We start from the raw sequence: 27,789 nt of genomic DNA, 5'->3' as shown, positions 1-27,789 counted from the left end.
CGTTGACGGGACTTCCCTTTCTCGATTCCCACGAAAATAGGCGAGTACACCATGAGTCTGCTTTGCTCCAGGAGCTTCTAGATATTACTAAATATTAGTTTCGAGAAATGTAATGCCAGTGTTGTGATTTGGGGAGGGCTAACGTTTAGCGGTTAACGACAGCGCGGAGTAGGATGGCGTGATGCGGTCGCCGGGTTTTGTCGGAGGCCGTAGTAACAGGGCGGGGCAGGAATCCGGGAGGGGCGGGCCTTAACGAGAACACGACTCGCCTTGTTGTGTGTATTCCCGTGCTCGCATCGCCATCTTGTTGCAATCCTATTTTTTACGTATGCGAGGATCTACTTTGCGTTTGCCCGGATTAAAAATTGACCGTCTGCTTTCAGGAGAAACACAGCGGACGAGGAGCTCGGGCCTGCGGGTGTGAACCGTGCACACGGCGCTTCCTACCGGGACACTATCTACCCCCCTCGGTCTTTTTCCTGCTTTCGTCCCGGGCCACCGGGTCGCCTGCCGTGAGGGTTTACGCGCAATGAGCATCGATACACTTTTGGAGGCGGCCAGATATCTGGAATGGCAAGCCCAGCAACAACAGATCACACGTGGTGAGTTCAACAGCAGTCTGGTGCATTGTGCTCAGCTTACATGACACAAAATAACACTGTATGCTACATCCTAAACTGCTTTTTGTGCGGACCTTATCCAGTTACTTCCAACGACTGGGCTTATATTTTTCAACCGACCCGCCTATGATGAACGGAAGCGTTTGTAGTTTTTGTTTGTCGTCCTGGGTTAACGCCAAAAAAGAGGCTGAAGTCACTGCAAAGTCTCGGTGATTCCCGAGTCGTCAGTTGTTGCATACATTTGTCTTCCGTTAATGCGGAAACGGCTAAAGTTGTTTTCCGAACTACTTTGCGCGCTCTCGGCGTGTGTGTGTGTGTGTGTGTGTGACAGTTTCAACACTCCAGTGACTCACCATACATGTGTGTGCGTGTATGTGTGTGAAAGGTATGGCAGAGGAGTTCCTGTCAGTAAACTGTGGTGCGTTTACGTGTAGTATCTTTGTTATAAAGCAACTATCTGCAGAGTGTGCACTTTATTGCTTTTATACTTTATTAATACAATAAAAATAATTAGGTTTAAAATAGTGATTATTTTCACCAGAGCTCCACATATCTGTCCTGAAAAGAGCTTTTCAAATCGATTTGCCCCGGTTTATTGTCCGTCGAGCACCGGCAGGGCGGTGGCGAGCAGAGGCTGCTCTTTACATAATACCCTGACATTGCTCAGCTATCTTATGACACACACTGGGGCGGGCCCTCACGCGCTCACCCCGTCCTTTTGCATATCTGCGCGCGTGCATATGCTATACATTATTTATTTTCCTCATTTAATAATTATGTGAAACCGATGAGCTGTGAATCGACACAATGATCAATGAGTTGATAAAGGGAGACAGGGGGCTGCTTTTTGTGTTTCTCCCCTCTGGTGACGTGTCAGACAAATCAACCCCTTCCCCCCCGCATACTTGCCCTACCGCGTGCTAGGATCCGCCCACAAAGACCACGTGCACACTGCCCCCCTCCTCTCCCAGATACACACCTACGCGCACATACACACGCACTCCTCGTCCCCGCCCTTCCCATTCAGTCTACTGACAGTGGCGGGTCAGAGAGAGAGAAAGGGGGGTAAGTAGGGCAGCCTCCCTCCTCACCCCCACCCAGCCCCAGCCCCAGCCCCAGCCTCTCTCAATGCAGAAGTTATGTAATTTACGTTTGCATGCACTTGACAATCTGGAGCATGGTGTGTGTGGAGTATACTATAAAAGCTAGAAGAACAGATTGGGTCACACAAATAATTCCATGTGCTCTCACTTTCTGTTTTATTTGCACAGTATATCAGACATTATTTTTACTTCTGCACTTTGGCCCCTTTGTGGAATTTATATGGCTGTCATCATAATCATTATATCATCAGAGGACATTTTCCAATATCAGTGTGTATAACCATAAGGCAGGAGCATGCAAAATCTAAAGCAGTGATCAGTGTTTGTCTGATCTACATAACAGGGGACCAAAACGTTCATGATTTATAAAAACTTTGGTAAATATTTTAGTTTTTGTCTCAGAGACTGGATAAAATAAATATTTGGAATGATGCGATTAGGGCTGCAACTAGTTATTGTTTTCACAATTCATTGATCAATTCTTTTTTATACTGTAACATTTCAGACAATAATGTGTGTATGTATGTATGTATGTGTTAACTATTTATCAGAGCTCAAAGTGAGTCTCTAAATGCCTTGCTTTGTTGGCTATCACATATGACACACATACTCACACTGGAGAATCTGAAACCACAGAATGACCAATTCATGCAGATTATTATTATTTTTGTTTCACTCCTATTTAGGTCGAAACATAATGCTCACAGAAAGAGGGAGTTGCAGGTCTGACTCCCTCTGCTCAGCAGGAGTTAAAAGAGATGTGAGCACATGAATAATTGAGGAATAACACTGTTACTCCGTGGCAGCACTATTAATAGACCGCTGGATTGTTGTCAGATCTCCAAATTAAATAAAAGTATATGATTCCCAAAAAAGTGCAGAGAAATTGTTGTGGTCGTACACCATCAGATTTAACAGTGCAGGCTTTTTCTGAGATGAACTGTTGCCCTAGGTGAGAGAGGATTGCGTCATCATGGGGTTTGCAGTTTCACGAAGAGAAGAAATGAAAGTGTTACTTAACAGGCAGCCGGGCATGTTGGCATGCGGTGTTTTTATTTTTTTATAATGGTGGTGATAGCTGAGCCGTGTGTTGGCGTCGTGCAGGTTAGAGGAATCCCTGGGATCTTCTGTTTCTAATGTTGCTGTTTCCATGGTAACGGAGGGCTTTCCACACTGCTTTGAGTCTGTCTGCTACAGTGTGCAATAACTACTCACTCATACCATTAAGTGTGTGTGTGTGTGTGTGTGTGTGTGCTGGCACGAGTTTGTATATGCAACACAAGCAAAGCGTGGGAACGCTCCGTCCCACGATGTGATTTCTAAATTTTATTTTTGTGGCTTTTTTGTTTCGTCCTTCATTTACATGTTGTCATGGTGCCAACTCCAGTTGACCCAGCAGAGTGGCTCCTTGACAACAGTCCGCTGCTGTTGGTCAGACAGCCCTGACAAAACCCAGCGTGCTCAGTGCTGGAGCAGTCCAATCACAGTACAGACAGAGGGGGGTTCTCTGCAGTCAGGAAACGGATGCAGACATGATTTCTGTAATTATTTCCCCCTCCCAACAATCTGATTCCCAGATGACATCATGCTTTTTCTGTGTCTGTGTGCACATAGTATTGAGATTTTCACTAATCAAACAAAGTGACATCACTCTGACAAAGGGAGCTGTAGCAAAACAAAGAAACAGCTTAGATTTCCTGAATGGAATTTATATTATTTGTTTTGGATTTGGTTCATGAATTAGGAGTCATTAATGATTTCCAAACTGGAAGTGTGTAGAGCACTCACTACACACAGTATGAATGTACCTGTGTCAATGCATCAATGAGGTCATGAAAGGCAGATTTAACCACAGGAAATGGTCAGTCATACTTGTTTTAAATCTGAACCAAGGGCAGGTTGTCAGGTGATCTTTCCTGTTTGTCTCCCCTTACATCCATCTTCTGTCCTCCTAACTTGTTTGTTGTTATCTGTTATTTTCCAATGTTCACTCACAGAGGAGGAGCAGCGCAACGACAAGGAGCTCCTCAAAAGGGAGGAGGAGTCAAGGCGAGTGGAACTTGTGACCTCGTCGTCTCAGCCAGTCAGAGCCAACCACGTCACTTGGGGCGATGACGCTCACCGCCAACAGTCGCATCACCTTCCCGCCCCTCCGCCCCCCTCTCTCCCACCTCCTCAAGTCCCCATCGCTGTCATCCCAATGGTTCCAGTTGTCACCGCGACGCCCTCGGTCCCACGCCTTCCCCTCACAACGCAGATTGCTGCGGCGGCAACTTCCCTCAACGGCTCGCCACCAGCCAAGAACGCTTCCTCCCCTCCACAGCAGCAGCAGCCGGCCTCTCCTCACCTGTTGTGCACCCCCCAGATAAAGGTAGAGACTGCCCAACTAAAGGTAGAGACTGCCCAGGTTAAGTTGGAGACTACCCCGATTAAGGTAGAAACTGCCCCCATTAAGTTAGAGACTAGTCCGCAGCTGATTGATGCAAAGCCCAGCCAATCACAGCCTCAGGTTCAGATTCAGTACTCAACCTCCATCAGCACTAATGGCTCTGGCTCTCAACATGCACTGGTTCCCCATCAAGCTCCACCTTCATCTCAGCCACGGCCTAATGGAGTGACGATGGAGGACCTGAGGGGGATGGAAGGAAAGAGGAGACCAGGAGGGTCAGTTTGTGTGTGTGTGTGTGTGTGTGTGTGTGTGTGTGTGTGTGTGTGTGTGTTAGAGTTGATATATGAGTGAAGATGGGTTAATAGTTGTATTTGATTATTTATTTTTTGTTTCCAGAGCGGGGACGAGAGAGGTGCATAATAAACTGGAGAAGAACAGGTTAGTCATACTCAATTTCTCATTGTTGGAATTAGTGTCATCTCATTGGGAATTAAGGAAAGCAGCCCTGTTTTTTATAGCTTCACCACCACACACCAAATTTTGTGTTTATATACAAAACCATTAATGCTTCTGAAGCTTGCAAATTGAAGCCACGAGGTCTCCATATATGACTAGAACTTGGTTAACCTCTTAAACAAATGACTGACTGAATAAATGGTAAATGTTCTCCTGTAAGCTAATGACAGCTGTATTTAAAAGTGTGTCCCTTTCTCATTTCTGACTCTTTAGACGAGCGCACCTCAAAGAGTGTTTTGAGACGCTGAAGAAGAACGTTCCAAATGTCGATGAGAAGAAAACCTCCAACCTCAGTGTTCTCCGCAGTGCTTTGCGTTACATACAGGTAGAGTTTTATTACATTTTCTCAACTTTCCCAGCATGGTGAGGCTAAGCCTTAAAGGAATACTGATTTACAACCAGCTTTGTATCATAACTATATCATAACTAAACCAGATCTCCTTGCTCATTTGCCAGCTCAAATCATCAGTGTCATCCAGTGGATTTTTGCTGGCTTTAGGGCTGTAGCTCGAACATCAGATTGTACTTCGGCATTTGGACACAAAGTGTATAAAGGCAGATCAAGAGAGACCCCCACCCCAAACTCAGACCAAACAGTAAAACCAGGCAGTGCTGATGAAATATAAACTAGCCAAGATTCTGTTTGTCGCCCAAAATGTCTTCAGAAACATATTTTAGTACACTGTTTAGCTGTAATATGAGGATTTTGTGAACAGGAAGTGGACGAAGGCGAAGGCTGAAAAACAGTAAAACTAAGCAGTGCATATATAATACGAACCAAGGTTGTATTACTGCTTTGCCTTTTTGTCTCAAATATTTTCCTAAATATATTTTAGCTTACCATTTAACTGTGATATGAGATTGTTAGCTAACATCCCGCTGCCATAATAGTTTCAAATGGGCAGCTCGCATCATGTCAACGACCAGGGAGAGCATTTATTGGTCCAGTTTGGCGCAATGCATTCTGTTAGCTGTAGGTTTTCTACCTCTTGAGGAAAAGCAAATACCACAGCCCTTTTTCTGTTTTTTCTCTGGTCATGTAACATAAGTTTCAAAAGTATAAATGCCTTTCTACAGTTTTATACAAACATCATCTTCCCAGAAGTGGAACACTTCTTAAACATACTCATGTGGTCCAACACAATATTTTGGGTCCTTTTCACGTCTTGTTTTTCATCTTATTGTTTTCATCTTTCTCCGGTCTTGAATTAATTGGTTCAGCTCTGGGTACAGCACAGGCTTTGGTCCATTATAATTGATATACAATGCCTGTTTTGTTATCCGTTAAGCTGTTTTGTGTTGGTTAGTCTCTTGTGACTATGATATGGCATCTGCCAAATAATGGTAAATCAGCCAGTAAGAAAGTGGTGAGTAACTCCAATGTAAGGACTATTTTTGTAACATACTTTGGTCAGATTCTTATCCAGTGGAAGCGTTGTGTAAAGGATGAACAAGCATAAACATTTTTGTTGAAGCATATTGTAGTTGTGTAGAGAAATAATATTGCATTGCTGAGGGTGGTGTGGGGGAGGGACTGGTGTAGCTTGAAAAGGTGAGTTTTCAGTCTTCAAAAGAAGACGATTGAGGATGTCTGCACTGTGGCAGAAATGAATTTTAGCCTGGAGCTAGATGCAGTGGTTCCTGTTTTGTGGAGTAGAAGCTTCATGATTTTGAGTTCAGTGGAATATGCAATGTGGAGTCAGTGGAAAAGAACTAAATTAGGCTGCGAGATGGAAGAACTTGTTCAAAGCAAGACTAGCTGCAAGATCTTGGGCCAGCCTTCAGCAACATACTGGGATTTGCGTCAGTCTTTGACACAAGATGATGATGGTTTTGAGGCAGAGCCAAGCTGCTGGTGAGGAAATTGAGACTGCACAGCTTACTTTAAGTTTCCATGTTTTTAAAGAAAGTTTCACATGGCAGGTCACTATTCATCGGCCACAAAAACAAATACCAACAGTGTACATAATGGCAATAGCCACTAACACTGAAACAGTTGGTGAATCAAGTAGTCAATTGAAAGATTTATCAAGCATCAATGTCAAATCAGTAACAGCTAGTTTAATGTGAGGATTTGCTGCTTTTCTCTATTTTATATTACTGCAAATCACACATTTTGGGATTTTTATACACAGTAAGCAATCAACAATATTGTTTATTCAAAAAAATTATCAGCAGAATAATCAATAGTGTAAATAATCACTCATCAGTCTTAGTAACCACACAGTAACCAGAAGATACTCACAGTTGCTGACAGTATTTTTCTCCAGCCCACACTGTCGTGCAGAGACTGGTTAACAGGGTGATGCACAGTGCACACAATATTAAAAAGAATATTTTTCTTCTTATTAAGATGTGGCTAACATGTGGGAAATGATATAAGTAAAATTATTAGTGTTAAAGTAAAATGTAGCTGGAATCTTTAATTTAGTTAACGTACATTTTGAAAGATAATGACACAATTTGTTGATATCGACACAATGTGATTCTTCCAAAGTCCATAATAACGGTATTGAATTATTCACCAAGGCAACCTAACACGGCTGCACTAGTCCCAAACTACTCTGTATATTCCTCCACCTTCTCCTCTGGTCTATAATGTAATTAGCTGGTTTTATTGTCGATGAATGACTCCCTCCTTTTCCCCACTGTAAACCTCAGCCTCTCTCTCCCTCTCCCTGAGCCATGTGAGATCTGAGCACATGGCTAGCGCAAGCCCAGTGACGTCACCGCAGCTCACCCACTCCGCTCTGCTCTGCACCTCTAGACTGCAGAGAGATGCTGGTAGTTACCGGGTACAGCAGTGTTTCCATGGTTATAACAGGGGAAGAGATACAGATCTGCAACAGATGCATCACATGTTCTTTGTCTTTTAACCCCTGTTTGCCTCAACCTTTTTGTCCATCCGGTCCGGTGTCTCCCTGCTGTCTCTCGGTAACCATAGCAACAGGCGGCAGGTGGCCAGGGCACTGTAGTCCGTTCCTCCCATGTTTGTCTGCATAGGAGAGTGTGTATGAGTGTGTTTGTTTGATGTAAAGACTAAACCAGTCAAATCCTGGTTACACTGGTGTTATTGTCGGTGGTTATGGATGATGGAGCACCAAAGCTTTTCCATTCTCTTGTATCGGACACTTTTTTTTATGCCTTGTCCTCATGTCAACCTTGTGAAGATCACATGTCCATTGTCCACACGATGCATTTGTGAGGAAGGCACCGACGCCTGTCAGGCCAAATATTATCACACTGGAGTCATTTTCACCTTTTCTTTTAGAGAGGACGTCTTGAAAGAGGAAGGATAAAGGAGGCATAGATGAAGCAGAGGAGGAGGGGGAAAAGGGGGGAAGGGTGTCAAGGGAGCGATGGATGGGGGAGTAGAAGGAGAGGGGGTGTGGGATGGAAGTGTAGAGGAGGAAGAGGAGGAGGGGGCTGGGAGTGATCTGAAGCACCCGACTGGCAACCGTCCAGTCACATCACTCCTTATATGTAATTACCTCCATGCTTCACCCAATTAGAATGCTCCTTATGTTTTTTTACAAACTGCTGCTCGAGCAGCCAAATCCTCACGGATGAGGTTGCCAAGGAAACTGCTATGGGTGACAGCTGTTTCCTTGGTGATTTGCTGCAGGCCTAATGGTGTCTGGGTTTGAAGACCTTGAAGTGATGTTCATGGTTGCACATGCGCATATACACAAGCAACTGTAGCTCCTCCGTGGCCAGACGGGGCTAGGAAATGTCTGTTTCAAAGAATATCTGTTGGCCGTGTGACTGTATGTGTGTCAGTAGTGTCATGCTTTGTCTTAAAGTCTTGTCGAGGGAGGATATATCCAGGGAGGGTGCGTATGCAGCAGATGCACAATAAAGTCAGACTTAAGACATGAAGCAGCTGGAATAACTTTTCTTGTAAATGCAGAAATGAACAGATATCTATTTTATCATACCTTTATACCTCTCTGAAATTTATCCCAGGAATATTGAATATGGCGGTATTTGTGCACGGTGCTACATAACCACCCCACGCCCTGACTGGCAAGTTTGCTACGTTCCGCGAGCTCAAGTAGCTTTCTCAGTCTAATAAATAGAAAATAAACTCACAACATGTCAAGAAAGTTAATATTCTTACACCGGTTTTCCTTATTAAACAGAGAAATACAATGGCACACCTTCTGACACCAAGTTTATCTCTTTCACTGAACTAAGACTAGCTTAATTGCTTTGCTAATTCATCGTAAAACACGCTTCATTCAAATTTGACAGTAACAAAATAAGACTCACCAAAACTGTATTAGTTGGTCTTATTAGTTGTTTAATTAGTTAGTCCTCTGTTCCAGCAAACATCAACTCTGGTTTGGTCAAAATAAACCCTTACTTTTCTAAGTTGCATGTAAAAAGATGCTTTTTTTTCTCCGTTATATCTCTGCCATTGCTTGCTGGTTGTTCACAGTCCCATAACGTTATCCCCATTACTGGCAGTCGCCATCTTTGTCAGCTCAACTTCCTGTTCCACCAGTAGAGACTGACTTCTGGTGGAACGTGATGTGCACCACACACAATACATCCTTAGTACAGAATCTCCATATGAGCTTAATAGATGGATGAGCATTTGTAATTTTTACTGTACTGAAAATCACACTGTCTGGAGTTTTAAATGCGCCGGTTTATCATAATACCATGACGCTGTCTCCTCTAAAACCACCTTCTCTTCACCTACGACTCCTTAAAGCTGTCCCTACAATGATGGTAAAAGGCTTTATGTGTGGAGGCACATGGGGGTAGGGTAAAACTAACCTGTATCATGTTCCCTGTTAGTGGTAGAACAATCCAGTGCTTGGTGAATTCTGCCTCACAATGATAGCAAGGGCTGACATCGAAGGATCAAAAAGCAACATCGCTATGAATGCTTGGCTGCCACAAGCCAGTTATCTTTTTGGTAGCTTTTCTGACACGTCCTGCTTAAAACCTAAACAGTCAGTTGGATCAGTTACTTTTCAGTAATTACTTGTCAATTGTTACATTAAGCGCAAACTAATTTGATCAACATTTTTCAAGGAAAAAGTCCAAAACTCTTGATCTTTTATGAAAGTATACTGTATATCTTTGGGTTTTGGACAAAACAAGTAATTTATGGACATTATCTTAAAAACCAAACAACTAATAGATTAATCGCAGAGTTGGAAATGAACTTTTTAGGCCACCTGCCACTGTGGCTGGTGGATTCTAAAATCTACCAGCCACTCGAGATTAGCATTGTTGTTTTAGGTTGGTGAGTGATGTCAATCTAGCAACCACTTACATGTTTTACTAACGTTTGGCTGGTGGCTGGTGCTAATTTCCAACCCTGAAATCGAGAAAGTTATCCATAGATAAATCTACAATTAAAATAATCATTAGTTGCAGCCCAAGTTGCATAAGAGATGTTGAGCTGTTACAAGATGGCAAAGTTCACCTGGTCAGGACTGGTATTAAAGAGGGCTGTGAATCTGGCTGCGAGGAGAGTGAACCTGTGCGTGGCCGTCACATGCCCACAGAGAGTATACAGCTTTTTTTCCTGTAGTAGGATCATGTGTTCGCACGTGCTTACTTTATGTCCTCTGTCTTGTAATTTCCATCCTTATTTTCTCTTTGGTTGCACCAGTAGGACAGAGAACAGTTTGTCTTTATCCCAGAATTCATGTCGACTCTGCAACAAGTCAACTGGATATTTAATTATCCAGTAATGTAATGACATAACCAGCAACACACAGCCAAAATGTACCAGCATTTGACTGATTTCTGTCTCCGGTCACTAACATAATCCCTCAGCCCCTTCCTTTCCCACCCCTCCATGCCCCTCTTTACCCGCTCCTTTCCCTCCTGTACCTTCCTCCTCCCCCACTCTCCCTCATTCCTCCCTAGTAATCTGTTAATGTCCTTAGCCTGTCGTACTGTTTGGTGTTCACGCGTCAGCTGACCTAAACAGAAACTGGGTCACAGAGACGGCATGGTGGGGCTGGAAATGCTCCTTCTAAATCATTCTGTTTAGTTTTCTTTACTTCAGTGTCTCCTGCTGCGTTTATCCTTCTTGCTTCATTACTACCAAATCCACAAACACACATGCAGCTGAGCACATGACAGTGACTGTGCTCAGTGTTAATGCTTCCATTCAGTCTGATGTGACTGTAACAGTCAGGCTGCAGTAATCCAGTGACATCAGAATTGTAGGGATGATGAAGAACTCGAGTGATTGGTGGAATTAAAACATAGCAGGATGTTTACTCCCGCTCTGACCTCAAAAAAACAAGCAGGATATCCAGGAAATGGGAGGAGCTTAAGTAGGTGACAACATCAACAAAAGCAGTGTGAACATGCTTGAATTTTCGTGTGTGAAACTGAGAGAGCATGGGGAACGTTGTGTTTCAGGATTGTGCAAGATGGGAAACAGAGGAGTGGCTAAGACTGCACGGAGAAAGAAAGTTGTTTTTTATTTCCCTTTCTGTTGCAATACCAGTTCTCTGAATTATTTCAAACTAACTCATAGCCTGAAGATACATTTTTGTAGTAATAGTCACCTCAGACAGAACAAGCTCTTTGTTTCTGTTTCCCCCCATATTTAAAAGTATGTTTTATTACCCTGTTTCCCCATTTTATGATCTGCTCCTGTTTTCCGTGTTAATTTGCAGGTGCAAACTCACAGTGATATTCAAACACTTCGTCCATCTGTTTCATATTAACACATGTCCAGTATTCAGGGGGCATAACCCCTCTACTTCCCTTAAAAGCTTTTATTGAAAACTTCTGCAAACTTCTTTAAAAGCAGCTTAACACAGAAGGAATAACAACAAAGCAGTACTGTTCAGAACTGAGGCCGTTATTTATTGCTGAAGAGGAACTCAAAGTGACCGAGGTTGATCATTGAATGACTGTTGTACTGATTAAAAATAACGCTGTGGAAATCAATATTATGCAAAATGTAACAACTACTGTAACAGATCTATGTATCACGTTTTCTTCTGGCCTTATAATTGATGTGTCAACCACTTTCTGAACTATAGAGTGACAGTCCATAAGAAGTATGTCATGGTGTTTGTCTATGTCCCAATGATCCTCATCTACTCTGCCGTCTGTGTCTCCCCTGCAAGACTCTGAAACGTAAGGAGAAGGAGTTTGAGCACGAGATGGAGCGTTTGGCCAGAGAGAAGATCGCCACACAGCAGCGGCTGGCCGAGCTGAAGAACGAGCTCAGCCAGTGCATGGACGCCATCGAGATCGACAGAGTCCTCCGACAGACCATCCAGCCGGAGGACGACCAGGCCTCCACGTCCACAGCCTCAGGTACAGACACACATGCATACCTGATACTCCTCTACAGAACCAATCACAAGAAGTGTAAAAGCACTTTTTTATAGAAGGGAGTAGGGATGCGCCTAACAACTTATTTCCCTGGCGTTTATTAAATAGAAGTTTACACACACACCCTCACATGGTAACTCTCATGCACACACATATGTCCAGGCTTCTCAGGATCTCCTGTGCGGCCAAAAGCACTTCTCTCGTTCAGCCTAGTGAGAAGTCATTCAGCTGCTCGAGTACATGTGACGCTCAGACATACTGTACACATTGAACATCTGCGCACAGGTGTGGGCTTCCACGGGATGCGTATGCGGTTCCATCCATGAGAGCGCATGTGGGTGTTTGTGTGTGTGTGTGTGTGTGAGAGAAAGAGGGAGAGAGGGAGGGAGAGAGAGACGATGATCATTGCTGCTGTTTAGTCTTGCACGTTGATCCAAAGTCCTCATGTTTTCCTCTGGGTGTAGTTAGATACAGTTTGAATGTCAGTTAACATTTTGTGTCTCAGCGGACTTTATGTTTACATAAACATTCATGTAAACACACACACACACACACACACACACACACACACACACACACACGGTACTGTTTCTTGGATTGTATCATGATGACTAACAGTTTCCTCTCTGACCCACAGAAGGAGAAGACAACTTTGAGCAGGACATTGACGAGGATGTTCCCGCTCCCCCTGCTACCACGTCCCTCCCCAAACCAACACCTCCCATCTTACAAGCCCAGCCGCTCCTCACCCCCCACCTATCAATCCAGCACGCCACCCTGCCTCTCTCTGGAGTCCTGACCACGCCCTCCCCCTCTGCTCCTCCTCAAGCCATCGCGCCTGCTCCGGCTCCAGGTCCGCCCCCTCCGCAGCCTTCCCATCCCATTCAGCAGCCAGCAATGCAGGTCCAGCCCACTGTCATTGCTCATGCCGCCGTCTCCCACCCTTCAGTCATCCAGGCTGTCAATCACGGCCTTCCAGCTAATCACCTCAAACACCTAACGCACATCGCCCCATCACCCGGCCCCACCACCTCCATTCCCCAGCCAATTGCAGCAGCACCAGCTGCCGCCACTCACCAGCCGATAGCCGCCCAGCCCATCGGACACATCACCGTCCACCCGGTGGCTCACCTGGGAGGTCCACTGCCATCCCACCTCCCGACTCTCTACCCCCAGGGCGTGTCTGTCTCCCAGCCCACCATGGTGGGCCACATCACCCACACTTTCGCCCATCACACCTTGCCGCACGTCCAGGCGAATCCTCAAGCTAACACTAATGGAGCCCAGGTGAACAGCGCAGCCGTGATCAGCCAGGGCAGCCCGTCGTTAGGAAAGCCCACAGCAGTGCTGGCCCCCCACCCCCAGCTGGTTGGACAGGCTGCCGTCCTCAACCCTGTCACCATGGTTACAGTCCCAACGTTCCCTGTCAGCACACTCAAACTGGCCTGAAAGAGTCAAAAAAACAAAAACAAAACAAAAGTGGGACGGATGGAATTCAGTTGAAGGAGAGAAAGATTCAGAACTTGGATGAGTTTATACACTCCTATCAATAATCAATAGCAGAGAGTCTCTGATCGACACCTGAAAATTTACAAAACATCAACTGTTGTTTTGGACAACAGCTCTGTTAGTTTGTCAACAATAACGTGAAAGTGGAGTCAGTGGGTCAGGCCATTGTTCGTGAAAATAAGACTGTGACATTTGTCTGCGCTGCAAAGACAGGAACTCTGTTTTACCTTCCTTCCTTGCCTTCTTCCCTCCTTCCTCTCCTTCCTTCCTTCCTCCTCTCCTTCCTTTACAACCAGAAGCACTAACATAATAAGCTCAGTTCACACTCAGGCATCAAGGACTTACCTTAACGATTCATTCACTCATAGAGGGAAAACGCATGAGACAAAGAGAGAGTTGTTTGTCGTTCGGCTGTTGCCATGGTGATACAGTATGTGCCCGTTTTTGTATTCATATAATCATGATGTCACATGGGACCTTGTGGTGGAATAATGTCACTGATGTGGTTGAGAGCAGGAGGAGGGAGCTTGGTCGTCTCACTGATCTGAATCAGTTACAGACTGGCGTGATCGAGTGTGACGTAGACCACATTACATCGTCAGCTCAAGAGTCTCAGTTTCTGATGCAGTTCTTTATTGTTTGACGTCAGGAAACTATCATGACAGGAAAGTTACTAATTTATATTGCCGTCATTTTTTCCTTTTGATTCTGTTTTCGATTTTACTCCATCAAGTGATTGTTGGCCATCTATCTACCTTTAAATGAAGGTTCCTCACTGCTGCACCTGCCACCTCACACCTCACACCTTGCAGATAGTTTAAGAAAAAAATGAGCAGTGCAATAATAAGCCCGAGATTCAATCTGAAGATATAAATAATAATAATTTATACAATTTACTTCTGGTGTGAGTGTCTGATGATGTCCCATTTAACAGTGGATTTATTTTTCCACTTCCTCTTATGGCTTTCTTTTTGAAAGGCGACTTGAAAACAGTGGAGTATCCCTCTCTTTGAAATTGGAGGAACTCCAGAAAAGAGGAGTGAGGTCAAAGGGCAGCGGCTGTTTGGATTGCTCAACATACAGAAGCATCTGTTTTTCCTGGCCCTGAGGAGAAGTCTAGAGACAACATGACCTTTGCCTGCTGGTTATTGGAGAGTGGATTTCCTTGTAGGAAGTCCAACAACTACAGAGTCAAAGGTAGAGCAGCAAGTGTGAGATAAACCGTAAGAAAGTGATGTGGTCAGTTTAATGTATAACGGCAGTAAACTCCAGTTTTGACATGATGAGCTGCCCCACTGCCAGAATTAAATGTCAAGTTTTCGAACCAATCAAGGACTGTGTGGACGTAATGCTGAACAAGAATCCACACGTAAAGATGCCTGCTTGTCACGAATGCCTGAAATTTGTGTGCGGAATTGAATTTCAAAGATGGAAACGATCCCACACAACTGCTCTCGAAACATTCAGTGCCAGGTTTCCCTCTGTAGGGCTACACAGATTCTCATCTTCCTCACTCTGATGCAACAGCTCCCTCTGCTGCCTCGTTCCATTCACGCCTCATTCTGATGTCACACACAACACTTGGGGCACAACACAAACTTCCTGCAGAGACTTGGAAAATGATGAGACATGCTGAGTGGAAAAGTTCACTTTTGACATTGACAACTCGAGAAAGACTCAAGTTTTGTACTGCCTTTTTTTAAGTACAGTACGAAAATGTGGTGATATCTCCAGAAAAACTACAAGTTAGTGGTCCAGTTTGTAGGATTTAGGGGGACATATTGGCAAAAATGGAATATAATATAATTGTATTTTCTATAGTGTATTATCAACTAAAAAAAATGCCTGTTGCACCACCACGTTTCTACAGTAGCCTATTACAGACAAACCAAACACTGACTTCTTTTTTCAGTGTTTTTGTGGTTTTAATTGCTGTGTCTGTTAGTTCTGGCAAGGAGACCTCTGTGGATAATTGAGCTCCTGGTTAAAACTTCCTGAACAGTGAACACTGAAGGAATTCTAATCGGAAGACGTTCCAGCTGGTTGCAATCCCTGATCCTCACCGATAAATAAATCCCCCCTAAATCTTACACACTGCTCCTTTTTGAAACAAGGAGAAGTACATTTTTATCATTTGTAAGTTTCGAAAAGTTTGGATATAGCACAAAAATATCAAAAAGACTGGAAATAATATTGTTTAGGTTGAAGATTGGTTTACATGTATTGCAGATTTGTGAAAAATTTGGAAGCAGCGTGATCTTTTTTCGACAGCAATTACCGAACATCAGAAAATCAGTTTCAGAATATTTTCATGTTAAAATGGAAAATGTGTTGTGACACCCACTTCTTGTTGTGTGTCTTTTGTACGTGTTTGTCTATGTGTGTTTACGTGTGCACACTCAAAACGTTCATGGCTTCACAGCCGTCTTGCCAGCCTATACATGTCACACCATGAAGTCTCCCATCAGTGTATGTAGTCAACGTGGCGTGGATGTGCTCCTCGCCTCCTCTGCTGTGTCTGTATGTTCTGTCTGTACATGTGACTGTATTCAATATGTTTTATATTCTGTACTATAGTTAATCCTACTGTACCTGTAGCATGGCTCTGTTTTTTGGTTCTACAGTTTGCCCTGTGCATGATGGAGTGTGTGTGTGTGTGTGTGTGTGTGTGCGCGTGTGTGTAGCAAGCAAGCTATTTTTTTACACAGAGGTGATTTACGGTATGAGCCTGTTTGGGTGCTATCGTGTGTGCCTATACTCAGTTTTCCTGAACACTGTGACAACTCTGGCAAAACACGAACACATTGAGCGAATGGAAGAGACAAAGATTTATCGTCATGATTGTTTTTTGAAAATTGTTTTTAAGTTTTCCATTTTGTGAATTGGACTGAGATGTGGAGACATGGTGGAGTGGAAAAAAGTAACAAAAAAAGTTGATGCTCTTTTCTTCATAACATAATAATGTCTAATATTCAATTTGAGTTTTGTAATATTTGTATGTACGTATGAAAGTTTTGTAAATTTGTGATCGTATGCACGTTTTGGCATATGAGTGTATGTATCTAAAAAATTTATGCTTGTTTCTTTTCGGTTTTGTTTTGCATGTAGATTGCCGTTTAGTTTCTTTTGTTTAAACATTTTGTTTTTCCTGTTTATTTTTGGGACCATGTACAATACTGTATAACGTGGGCAGGATCTTGGACCTCATGCTACATTGATATTATATATGAATATAAAAACATGTTTTCCCTATGGAGAAAGTTTTAAGTTATATATCGCCTGTACACTTTGGGCTGCCTTTTAGATTTAACTGTCCACTGTTTAAGATAACAATGATGATAACGGATAAAACATATTAATGATGAAGAATTATGCTGATGAAATAATAAAGATTCTTAATAAATCTTATTACATTTACAACACATCTTGCTCCTGTGTTTATTGGGCTTGTGTAAAAATACAGACATTAATTAGTTAGAGCTTTTTTATTGAGATTTTCTTGACTTTCTCGCCCTCACGAAATAGTAAATTAAAAATGAAAAAATACAAAAAGACACAAGAATCGAATACAATTGACTCAAGTAATGAAACAAAAAATGCAAGTTACAAACCAAACTTTGACATCACTACAAAGACCCCTAGATGGCAGTGTTACATCTTTCTCAAAGTAACTAATGGAATTAAAGTAATTTTAGCAGCAGCGCAACTCAAAAATTGGGTGAAGGTGAATTGGTTTTCAGTGAGTTGGTGGTAGGTGAAGTGCATTAAAAGGAGTGTCACGCCCAGCACTGACCAAAAACGTTTTTTCTCTGTCACATTTTAATTCTTTGCCTTGAGTTTTGAGGAATGCTTCTTCACCTTGTTGGTCAGTGGTTTGAACATTTCAGGGTTTTTATTTTCTCTCTGCTGTTCTTGTGCCAACTGTATTCTTGGTACAACAGCAAAATTTAGATTTGTCACATAAATAATTGCAATGAGATGTAAAAAAAAAAAAAAAAAAAGGGGCAAATTGCAATCAGCTGCAAAACTTAAAAGGCATGTTTTCCCTGGAGTATCTTTAGCGCAATATCTTGTGTGAATCGACACCATGAGATGGGGCAGATAGTGGCTGCAAATGATGCGCAATTTTCGGTGCTATCAGCAGCTGCAATCGATTGTGTGAACTCGCCTGTGAGTATGTGATCACTTAAGGCTGGAACATGCATCTCCTGGCTGCATGTGAACACACAAGCATGGGAGTTTGCGTGGCTGAATCTTTTATACTTGAACAGAGTTTGAGTGTAAAGTCTGCTTGTTTTTTTTCTTTAGCCTTCTGTCAGCCAAGTTGGATCAGCCAATCAGCTTGGTTGACACTCAGGTCTGAAATGTTGCTGCTTTCCTTTTATTAAGTTCCATCTTTTGCTCATCACGCATTATAAAACGGAGCCACCTCTGCGTTCCTGGGTGCTCCTTGTTTGTCTCCTCTTCCAGGGAATTATGGGGGGGGGGGGGTCAGAAGCCACCTCTCTGGTTGTGCTGCATGTGCTCCTGAACCCTCTCCAACACCTCCTGCATCCTCCGCAGCTACAGGGGGGAATACATGAAGTGAGTGGTGATCGCCTCTTTGACCGAGTGAATGAACAAGTGAGTCGGTGCGATAAACGTACCTCTTCGTCTTTTTCAAAGATGAGTCGCTCTGTCTCGGTGTCACAGGCAGCCAGCGGCAGAGGAAAATCTGCTTCGCTCCGGTCTCCGCTCCGATGCTTCTCACGCAAACTAAAACCCAAATTCACACCCACAGACACACAAAGAGAAACACAACCTGTGTGAGCATCTCAATTATCACAGTTAATATCAGAGTGCATGGATTTATTGTTCTGTATTGTATTTAAACCTGTGAACTGTATTGAACTTATGGGTACTCACAAATACAGCAACTAAAAAGACAAAATTTTAGTGAGTCATGGAGAGATTAAACCAATCAATCAAAGCCAAACACTGTAGGTAAGAAGTGGATGTAGCTACCATGACATCACTCTTTGGTTTGTAAGCTACAGTTTTGAAGCCTTGAGGATGGCATTTTGGACATCGCCATCTTGTTTTTTTGGGGGGGTTAGAGGTGACCATATTTGGATGCCAGGGTGGAGCTGTGGAGGATACACATTACTACGACTGTATCCTGACTAACAGGTTTTCATGATAGCTTTGCCATATAAATTACTCTGACTCTCTGACTCCATTATTGTACAAAAAATGAACATCATGCTGTGCTGAAGAACACTTTAAACTTGAGACCATAAACTCATTAGGAGAATGTGTCCTGAGGTAATAAATCAAGTGAGGAGTAGGGTCATTTTCTTACATACTTCGCCCCCTGCTGGTGGTTACAAGGGATGCAGGTTTAAGGCACGTCTGCATTGGCTTCACTTTTCAGAGGCAGAAGCTACATCAATTATTTTATACGGTCCATGAACAAAGCATGTGGGTGTGCATCCTGACTCCACCCACCTGCGTTTCCTCTCCTGCACCACCATGCGCGTCATGTTCTGGATGCACTGGGCCCTGAAGTTTTCGTAGTGTGTCTCTGCCGTCACGTCCTTCAGATCCTCCATATATGTTGTCACTAGCATGTTCTTCAGCAGCAGGAAGTCAGAGTGAGCCGGGTTTTCCACTGACCATGCAACGACAACGTGTTACCGGACCAGACTGTTTTTTTCTTTATCAAATAGCACAAAAGTAATGCATAAAAAAAATATACAAAGACACAATACAAGTTCTTTAAAAATAAGTAAAATTATAAATAGAACTGGAAAACAAACAAAAAATGTATTTTGTGTGTAATACCTTCTACAAAACCCCAGGGATAGAAACGACCCCTGAACTTGCGACCTTCACTCTCCATCTGAACATTACTCCCAATCACTGCAAACGGGATGCTGTCCTGCAGAGAGAAGCAAAAACAATATACTGTCAGTCTTTATGTAGATGAGACGGCACATTTCAACCAGGAGAAACTAACTTCCGAACCTTGAGTAACTGGTTGTGATTTTTAAAGTCTTCGTCATCATCTGAGTCACACTCAGGAAACTGGTAGATGTTGATCCCAAACTGCTTGATCTCCTCTCTGATCTAGAGTGCATGAACACGTTGAAACAATCAAGTTTGAGATAAAAAGGCAGAAAAAAAAAAAAATACAAATCTTGTGTAGAATGTTTAGGATCTCATACCTTCTGCTTCTTTCTGTAGACCTCTGCTTGCGTCAGGCTGTCAGCTTTGGCCACTACAGGAACTATGTTGACCTTTTCATGCAAGGCCTTCATACACGCCACATCCAGAGGTCGCAGACTGATGTGTGATAGATATTGGACAACATTTAGGTGAGGCTGTTACAGTACTGCTTCACTGGTTTAGCTTCATGTGCAGAAGTTAAACATGTCAGCGTACCCGTGGCCAAATGGAGAGATGAAGTAGAGGCAGCAGTGGACTCTGTTGTCCTGGATGTTCCTTCTGTTCAACCCGCTCTCATCTCTGAAGTACTGTTCAAACTGCTGGTCGATGTAGTCTTCTATTGGCTTCCAGCTGATGCAAACATAAAATCTCTGTGAGTTAAACAACAACCTTGGCGGACAAATGACAGTTTATAATGTGAGCTACTTAAAAAAAAAAGCGTATTCAGTGTGCTTGTGATGAGTTGAAGTCTGTTTTATGACTTCAGAGCTTGACTATGCTCAGACCAGTCATCAGAGGAAAATGTCGACATTGTATGTTTCTGAAAATCATCAATGTGTTAGATTTGTATGTTTCATACATATCATATCAACATTTTTAAGGTATCCAAACATGAGTTTTTTGTAGTGAACCAGTGCTGTTTTTCCAGCAGCTTTCCAGGCATGAAAAGCAGTTATTTTTTAACAAGACATCACTGCTTTTCTTGCCTGGACTGTGCCACCAAAACCAGGCATTTTAAGCCGAAACATGATCTTTTCCTAACCATAACCAATTGTTTTTTGCGCCCAAATCTAACCACAAGTTAACCACAGCGTTGTTCAAACATATATTTCAACATTTCCAAAACATAATAGCATATGTAACATATTTGTGGTTTGCAGGAGCCTACATTTTTTTCTGGCATTTGGGTTACTATGCTTAACTTCCAACCATGTCCAATAGAGCAGCAGCACATGTTGACAACCTCACCTTTCTGTGTTGTTGACAGCGTCCCCAAACCCTGGCGTGTCTATGATGGTGAGCCTCAATTTGATTCCTTTCTCTTCGATGCTAATTGTGTGTTTGATGATGTCAACTGTTTGATCGATCCGTTCTGCAGACACACACATGCACAAAGTCATTAAATCTACACAGGCAACAAGTTAACAGTGTGTGAGTAAAGGGGTCAGAAAGTCATGACAGCATCAAATTTTGCACTAGTTTAATGACTACTAATAATATTATTTTTTTAGAGAGACCATTCAATTGCATCGTCTGGTTCCACCTACTTCCCCATTTCATTTACATGGGCCACATGTAAATAAATAACAGAACTAATCTCACCTTGTGCACTGGGAACCTTCCTGTCTTTGTAGAGGTCAGTGAGGAACAAGCTGTTGATTAATGTGGATTTACCCAGGCCAGACTCCCCTACGGAGAAAAAGAGACAATTTCGACTCTTGAAGTAGCATGAGCAAAACATAACACCCAACTGTGCAGTATTTGTATTCCTCTAAGTAATTTACTAAAAAATTTAGTTGCACAACAATTACAAAAAAAAAAAAAAAAAAGAGTACTTCTTCACATATAAAACGAGATGATACAACACTATACCCCTAGTTCATTTTAAATCATGATTGACAAATATAGATATGAGGGCAGGTATGTCTCTAATCTTCACTGATGAAGGCATTTCTTAGCATTGTGTCTGATGTTATCAGCTAAAACTTTCCAGACCTTTGTATATGACGTGCCTTAAAAAAATCTTGCCTGCTATACAATCCCCTTTTAGGAGAGATATTACATTCAGTTATGACAACAGCCTGTAAAAGTATCCTAATTAGCCGACATATGGGAGGACTCACCTGCCACCATAAGCGTAAACGTGAAACCTTTCTTCACTGTCTTTCTGTGAACCTGGTTGGGCAATGTGGCAAAACCCACATAGTCCTTGTCTGGATCCTGCAGAAAGAAAACACAAACATTACATCTCTGTATGTACATATAGAGTATTTTATGTTACAGAACGAAACAGAAAAGTCTCTTGAGCTTATGTTAAATACAGACATCTTCAGGCATCTAACCAAAAACCAATTTAAAAACCCTTGACTTTGAGACAAGAGAAAGGGGCATGCTAATATGTTAACTCATTTTCAGGTTTAAGGACTCATCCCTGCACCACTCTATTGCTTATAAGTAAGGATTGTGGGTGTAATTATTGAATTGTTAATAAAGTGAGTAATAATACTACATTACGTTACAATCATAGTGACGCATGATAGTCATAGTAACAGCCATCTCTGTTGTGATGTGACCTTGACACGTCACACTCTGACCCTCATCATGATCTGCATCCTCTGCTTCACAGGTCTATGAACATTAGTGCAAGGCATCACAGGGCTTGACCCCATGTTCCCTCTACAGCAAACATTAAACTTTCATCTTCAGACCTCATCGAAGGTTCAGTGAACACTTGCTTAACCATACTGACATGCAGCTCTGTTTTAATCTTTTAAGTTAATGTCTGACCTCCATATTAACTAGCTCTGTTTTTGCTTACACTGATAGTGTACATAAAGCAGCTGCAAACATTTCTAAGGATATTTGGCATTAGAGTTAAGGGTTTAGAAATTTACTAGGTAATAACGAAACAGGCCATTTCTTGAAAATTTAGATGCTGAAACATGTAACTTAGTAATTTAGAGTATCTTAGTGGCTTCTCCTGACACAGGCTCTGGCACACAGAAACACACCTCTGGAGAGACGTAGGGGTCAAAGCGTCCCCAAGGGCTGTGTGGACGTGAGGCCGGGCTAAGTGGACAATCCACAGACACCTGAGAGACGAGCTGCCTCCTCAGAGGCGGTGGGCGAAATTCTCTTTCTGTTCCCGCACGACTTGGTCTATGAGGGACTGTTGGAGAGCCAGGAGGGTGGCAGGGGATGGGACGGGGCAGGGAGGGAGTCCCAGGGAGGCTGGTCAGTCTTCCGTTGGTTGCTGTCTCAGGTTCCTCTGCCTCTTGGTGGACTGGTGCCTGGTGCTGTTCGCCAGGCTCAGAGACAGGAGGGAGATCCCTCATGGCGTATGGAAAGTGAGTGTCCTCTTGGTCCTCAATGGACAGACTGGACAACTATGACAGGAGGCAGCAGAGTTACACATGCTTTTATACATTCAGAAGTCTCAAAAATATAAATCACTATCAAAAACACATTGTTTCATCAGAAATAAGTCAGTTTTTTATTTGGATATTGCTAAATCCTGATCTGTTTCTCCTAAACCCCTAAAGCTCCCCTACAATCATATCAAAATTTTTTAGTGACATAAAAGATTTCCGCTGCATTTACGCAGTGTTTCATTTTTTGTTTCAGAAGTGAAACACGGCTGTAGATGTATGTGTATGGAAATCTTTTCTGCTAGTGTGGAATCATTGATGAATCCAAGATTAAGCAGTGGGTGTCTTGCAAGTGATTGTTCTTTCCTATTTACTGATATGCTTAGAAAAATGATGGCACAGTAAAAGCCGATTACTTTGGTCTTGAGTCCAAACTTAAGGACAGACAGAAAGATAAAAACAGCACAGAAAACTTAAAATCCTCAGTAGATCAAACCAATCAACTAATCACAGAAAACCATTACATTTTATCTTCCTTTATGAGTAGTTTAATTACAGGATTGTTCTTCTATGCAGGGCAATACAAAGTCCAGATTTTGGCAATTCCTTTTCCCCTCAACTAAATTCTAGTATTCCTTCATTTATTGTATGTTTACTATAATTTATATCAAACATAGATCGTTGACATGTCATGTAACACTGCAGGTATAAAGACAAATACTAACTAAGTGGTTCTCAATCTTTGTCATATCAAGATCCCCTAAACTGATAAAAAAGTTGCCTCAGAGACCCCCATCTCAAAAGAGATGTTAGATATTATTAACACCAGAACTCTTTAGTTTTCAGCTACAGCTGAGGAGATGCATGGGAATGTGCAACCAATAATCAGCATAGTCACTCTTATGACTCTTACTCACATTGGGCTCATTGATACAGTGAATTAAATTGTGAAATACTAACTGGCTGCTGGTGGCCACAGTCAGGATTACACTCTCTAATTACAATACATGATAAGTCTTCTGTGTCTTCCATTTGTAGTGGCTACCCTTTCTTTGCTGATTAGCCCTGACCTGTGATCCCATTATACCATTACAGAAGCCTTCATCCATCTGTCCAGGCAAGGTGGGGTGATGAACAACAGACAGTCTGATGCTGGACATTAAACACTAGGGGCAAACTGGATCTACTAACAAGACTGAAGTAATAATTTCTAAAATGATTTTTAAGGAGCATCTTTCAGTATGGAGCAAGGGGCTGAAAATATTCATCAGGGCCATGTGACTGACCATGTCATCCACAACTGCTTTGGTTTCCTCACTGGTCATTTCCTCACAGAGGGCCTCCATTTGCTACCCTGTGCACTTTGGACAACCAGGCCTCCACACCTGGCTTACAGGAGATACACTACAAATGTCTTCAGTGCTCACACCGTCCTGTTGACCTGGTCTGAAGACAGCAGAAAGAACAACAAAGCCCACAGTGCTGCTGGCCTGATCAGGGTTCATATGGTGTCCCTCTACCTGTCAGATCTCATTACCCACAAAGCTTTGCAACAGGCTTAACCCAGCTTCTAAGGCTCTGACAGAGTGGGGGGTTGGAGATTAACTCTTAACACACACACACACACACACACACAAGCTATAAACACTATAATTAAAGACTATCCTACAAACATGTCTTACCTTGTTCCCTGAGAAAGTAGCAGCTTTTTTGAGCAAAGGATGGCATTTATGAATGAGGGGAAAAATAGTTTGTAAAAAACGATGATGAAAATGTGTAACAAATGCATAACAAAACTTGAAAATAAAATGCAGCACTAACTAGTAGGGAAAATAACACTAAATGGTCTATAATATCAATTTTTCGTCCATAGTTTGTATCACACAAGTGTGCAGGTCAATACTGACAGAGGTCAGGTGATAAAAATACAATAAATAAGATGCAAAAGGGACAGCATAAATACAAGAACACGAGTGCTATAACGTTACAAAAACATTCACCCCTATATTATTATTATTATTATTATAATATGCTACCGTGATGTTTCAATTGGCTGAGCAATTTCTAAACATGAACGACTGGTTGTTTCAATAAATCGGTGTGTTGAAAGTTGTATATAAATTAAGTATTCAGTGTTTCAGACGTACCTCTCTTACCGCTGCGTAACCGAACAGGAGACGACATGTGCTCCATGATGCCGACAAACTTAGAAGCGGACAGTGGATAAACTACAATATGAGTGATGCCGAAAAGCCAAACTATACAAAACCTAATAACATGTGATGTATTGCATGTCAGTCCATGTATTGACTGAGCTCTGATGAGGTGCAGTCTGCTCAGTCTTGCCGCTCTGACGAGGCTTTAATTACACTGAGAGGAGAGTGGAAGCAGGCAGATTGATATTAGCCTGACAGCTAAGTGTTGTAACTCCACTGCAAGATAATAACATCTAAAGTTACTACTACCACTACTACTAATAACAATAATAATATTAAATATAAAAAATGAACAATAAAATAAAATGTGAATTTTCAAAAACGGCTATCTTACCACTGCATTTATCATGATAATAATTAACATTATGCCATAATGGCTACCTGAAGTTGGCGCTAGTTTTTCACTCTCACTAGGTACCCTAGCTAGCGTTAGCCCCGAGCTCCCGTAGAAAAGTTAAAGCCAGCTGCTGTAAATTAAGCGGCTCTCTTTCCCATGTAGTTAGATCAGAGGCACATCTTCAAGTACCCTTTATCAAGCAAAACCTTAATTACATTTTAAAACTCTTCCAATAAGCCACAGTAATAATTAACCTCACTTTAGTGTAGCACGGAGTAACGTCAACGGTTAACGTTTTCTGAAACACAAACGGCTAACGTTAGCTGACCTACAGTTGACTACAGTCTAACAGCACAGTGTTACAAATCAACTGCAAGATGATAACAACATCTAATGGTACCAATTATAATATTAAAAAAACATTTCCCAAAACTGCTAACTCACTGTTGCATTTTTTATGATATTAATGAACATTATGCTATACCAAATTTAAGCTAGTTTTTGTCTCATGTAGCTTTAGCTAACCAATGGTAGCCCCATTCGGGACTGTAACGTTAACTTACAAGCTCAAATAGAAAAGTTCAAGGAAGCGGCTGCATGAGGCTCTCCTTCTCCAGTAGTTTTATCAGAGGAATATCTTCAAGGTCCTTTCACTTGTAAAACCGAAATGAAATTGTAAAAACACTTCCGATAAGCCTTAATAATAATAAACCTCACCTTAGTGTAGTTTCTCGAAGTTTTAGATTGAGTTTACCACGGAGTTATGTTAACGGTTAACATTAACGTTTCCTGGCAGACACAAACGGCTGTTAGCTAACCTCCAGTTGACTAACGTTACACCCTAACAGCACACTGTTACAGCTCCACCACAAGAAGATAACAACGTCTAATATTAGAACTACTATTACTAAGTAGAATAAATATATGTTAATAATAATAGCAATATCCAAAACTGCTAACTCACTAACGTTACTGCATTTTTATGACTGCAAGGATAAATATGCTATACCAAATTTAAACTAGTTTTAGTCTCATGCAGCTTTAGCTTGCTAACCTCAGCCTTTTCCGTATTAGCTCCCATTTAAAGGTTGAAGGAAGCGGCTGTACGCGGCTCGTTTTCCTTCCCGGAGGTAGGACGGTTGAATCAGACGAACATCCTCGAAATCCTTTCTCTTGTAACACCGGAATGAAATGGTAAAAACACTTTAGATAAGCTGTAATAATAATAATAAACTTCACCTTAGTGTAGCTCCTTGAAGTTTCGGATGGAGTTTAGCACAGAGCAACGTCAAAGGTTAGTGTTTCCTGAGACACAAACGGCTAACGTTAGCTAACCTTAACCTAAAGTTGATTAACACAGCTTTACAGTTCAATGTTACAACTCCACTAAAAGATGATAACAACATCTAATGTTACTACAACTAATAATAATTATAAAATAATAATAATGATAATTTACAAAAACTGCTAACACACTACAGCATTTTTTATTAACGTTATATTAATTAGCAGTAACTTACGCTATATCAAATTTAGCCATCGTTAGCCCCGGTCGGGACTGGAATAATCTCCCACAGTAACGTTTATAGTTCAAGGAAGTGGCTGTTCCTGAAGGTAGGATGGTTAAACAAAAAAAGATGCACATCCTTGAAGTCGTTTTACTTGTCAAACCGAAATGAAATTGTAAAACACTTCCGCAAAGCTGTAATAATGATAAACCTCACCTTATTGTAACTGTTAGCTTCTCGAAGTTTCGGACAGACCGTAGCATGTAGTAACAGTAACTTTAACGTTAACGGTTAACAGTTTCATTAGAGACACAAACGGCTAATGTTAGCTAACAGCTGCTTTTCTTTTAAAAACAGCTGTTTCATCATGCTAGCTACATTTTCCTCAGAGCCAGCCATCAAGCCTACATGAGGTGAGTATTTGATACTTTGTTATTTCATATGTTTTCTGGTAAGTTTCCTCTAATGGTAATGATTAAACCCCTAAAAACGAATGTCTGTGTTCATCAATATTGCATATGCATGTATTTTTTCCATGAAAAAAACAAACAAACTTCATGCCTTAAAATGGCTTATATGTAACTCTACACCTTTGCCTGATTTAATATGCAGGGATCTATAAATACGCAAATTACTGCTCCAAGTAGGATGTTTTTCTGTATGCAAAAGCTAACATTAACATCGCCCTAGTTTTCTCTTAAAAAGCAAATGCGACCTCTGCGACCTCTGTGGCAATCAAAAGTTTATGATACTTACATGTTTGGTTCAGCAAGAAAATCCTCACAAATGAACACCAATTAACCACACCATGGTTGCATGACTTCAACATTGCCACCACAGCAAGACTGTTAAGCTGTCTGATATGATCAAGTTCTGTATTCCATTTGGTAGCAACCACCTTTTTCAAGACACATGAGAGCTTAAAAATTAAGGAGTGGGGTATTTACTTATGTATTTTATGTTGTAGAA

The 27,789-nt window shown here is 41.9% G+C and overlaps 2 protein-coding genes across 15 annotated transcripts; one reads left to right on the top strand and one right to left on the bottom strand.

Annotated features, from left to right (window-relative positions):
• The first annotated feature begins 259 nt into the window (after positions 1 to 259).
• Positions 260 to 16,885, top strand: mntb (MAX network transcriptional repressor b). The gene is made up of 6 exons (XM_049592644.1): positions 260 to 602; positions 3,721 to 4,387; positions 4,509 to 4,550; positions 4,842 to 4,953; positions 11,744 to 11,936; positions 12,592 to 16,885. Exons 1-6 carry the CDS (start codon positions 530 to 532, stop codon positions 13,401 to 13,403), a joined length of 1,899 nt encoding a protein of 632 aa, XP_049448601.1. The 5' UTR covers positions 260 to 529; the 3' UTR covers positions 13,404 to 16,885.
• Positions 16,886 to 17,445: 560 nt separating this feature from the next.
• LOC125898737 (septin-5-like) lies at positions 17,446 to 27,702 on the bottom strand. Of its 14 annotated transcripts, none has more exons than XM_049592648.1 (15): positions 27,037 to 27,227; positions 26,833 to 26,920; positions 26,552 to 26,617; positions 24,046 to 24,205; positions 22,403 to 22,777; positions 21,515 to 21,611; positions 20,994 to 21,080; positions 20,640 to 20,763; positions 19,887 to 20,021; positions 19,670 to 19,787; positions 19,470 to 19,571; positions 19,287 to 19,383; positions 18,951 to 19,113; positions 18,110 to 18,218; positions 17,446 to 18,026 (listed from the first exon to the last, which is right to left on the bottom strand). In XM_049592648.1, the coding sequence occupies exons 4-15, from the start codon at positions 24,103 to 24,105 to the stop codon at positions 17,955 to 17,957; spliced, it is 1,539 nt and encodes a 512-aa protein (XP_049448605.1). In that variant the 5' UTR covers positions 24,106 to 24,205; positions 26,552 to 26,617; positions 26,833 to 26,920; positions 27,037 to 27,227; the 3' UTR covers positions 17,446 to 17,954. The 14 variants fall into 14 exon arrangements, with proteins under 14 accessions (XP_049448605.1, XP_049448609.1, XP_049448613.1 ...); XM_049592652.1 differs by lacking the exons at positions 26,552 to 26,617; positions 26,833 to 26,920; positions 27,037 to 27,227 and adding exons at positions 24,442 to 24,464; positions 24,907 to 24,964; positions 25,572 to 25,843; XM_049592656.1 differs by lacking the exon at positions 24,046 to 24,205.
• Between the last annotated feature and the right edge of the window lie 87 nt (positions 27,703 to 27,789).

Source organism: Epinephelus fuscoguttatus, linkage group LG12, assembly GCF_011397635.1.
Source record: "Epinephelus fuscoguttatus linkage group LG12, E.fuscoguttatus.final_Chr_v1".
NCBI lineage: Eukaryota > Metazoa > Chordata > Actinopteri > Perciformes > Serranidae > Epinephelus > Epinephelus fuscoguttatus.
Note: the sequence above shows the minus strand (reverse complement) of the source record. Positions and strands in the feature narration are given on the sequence as shown.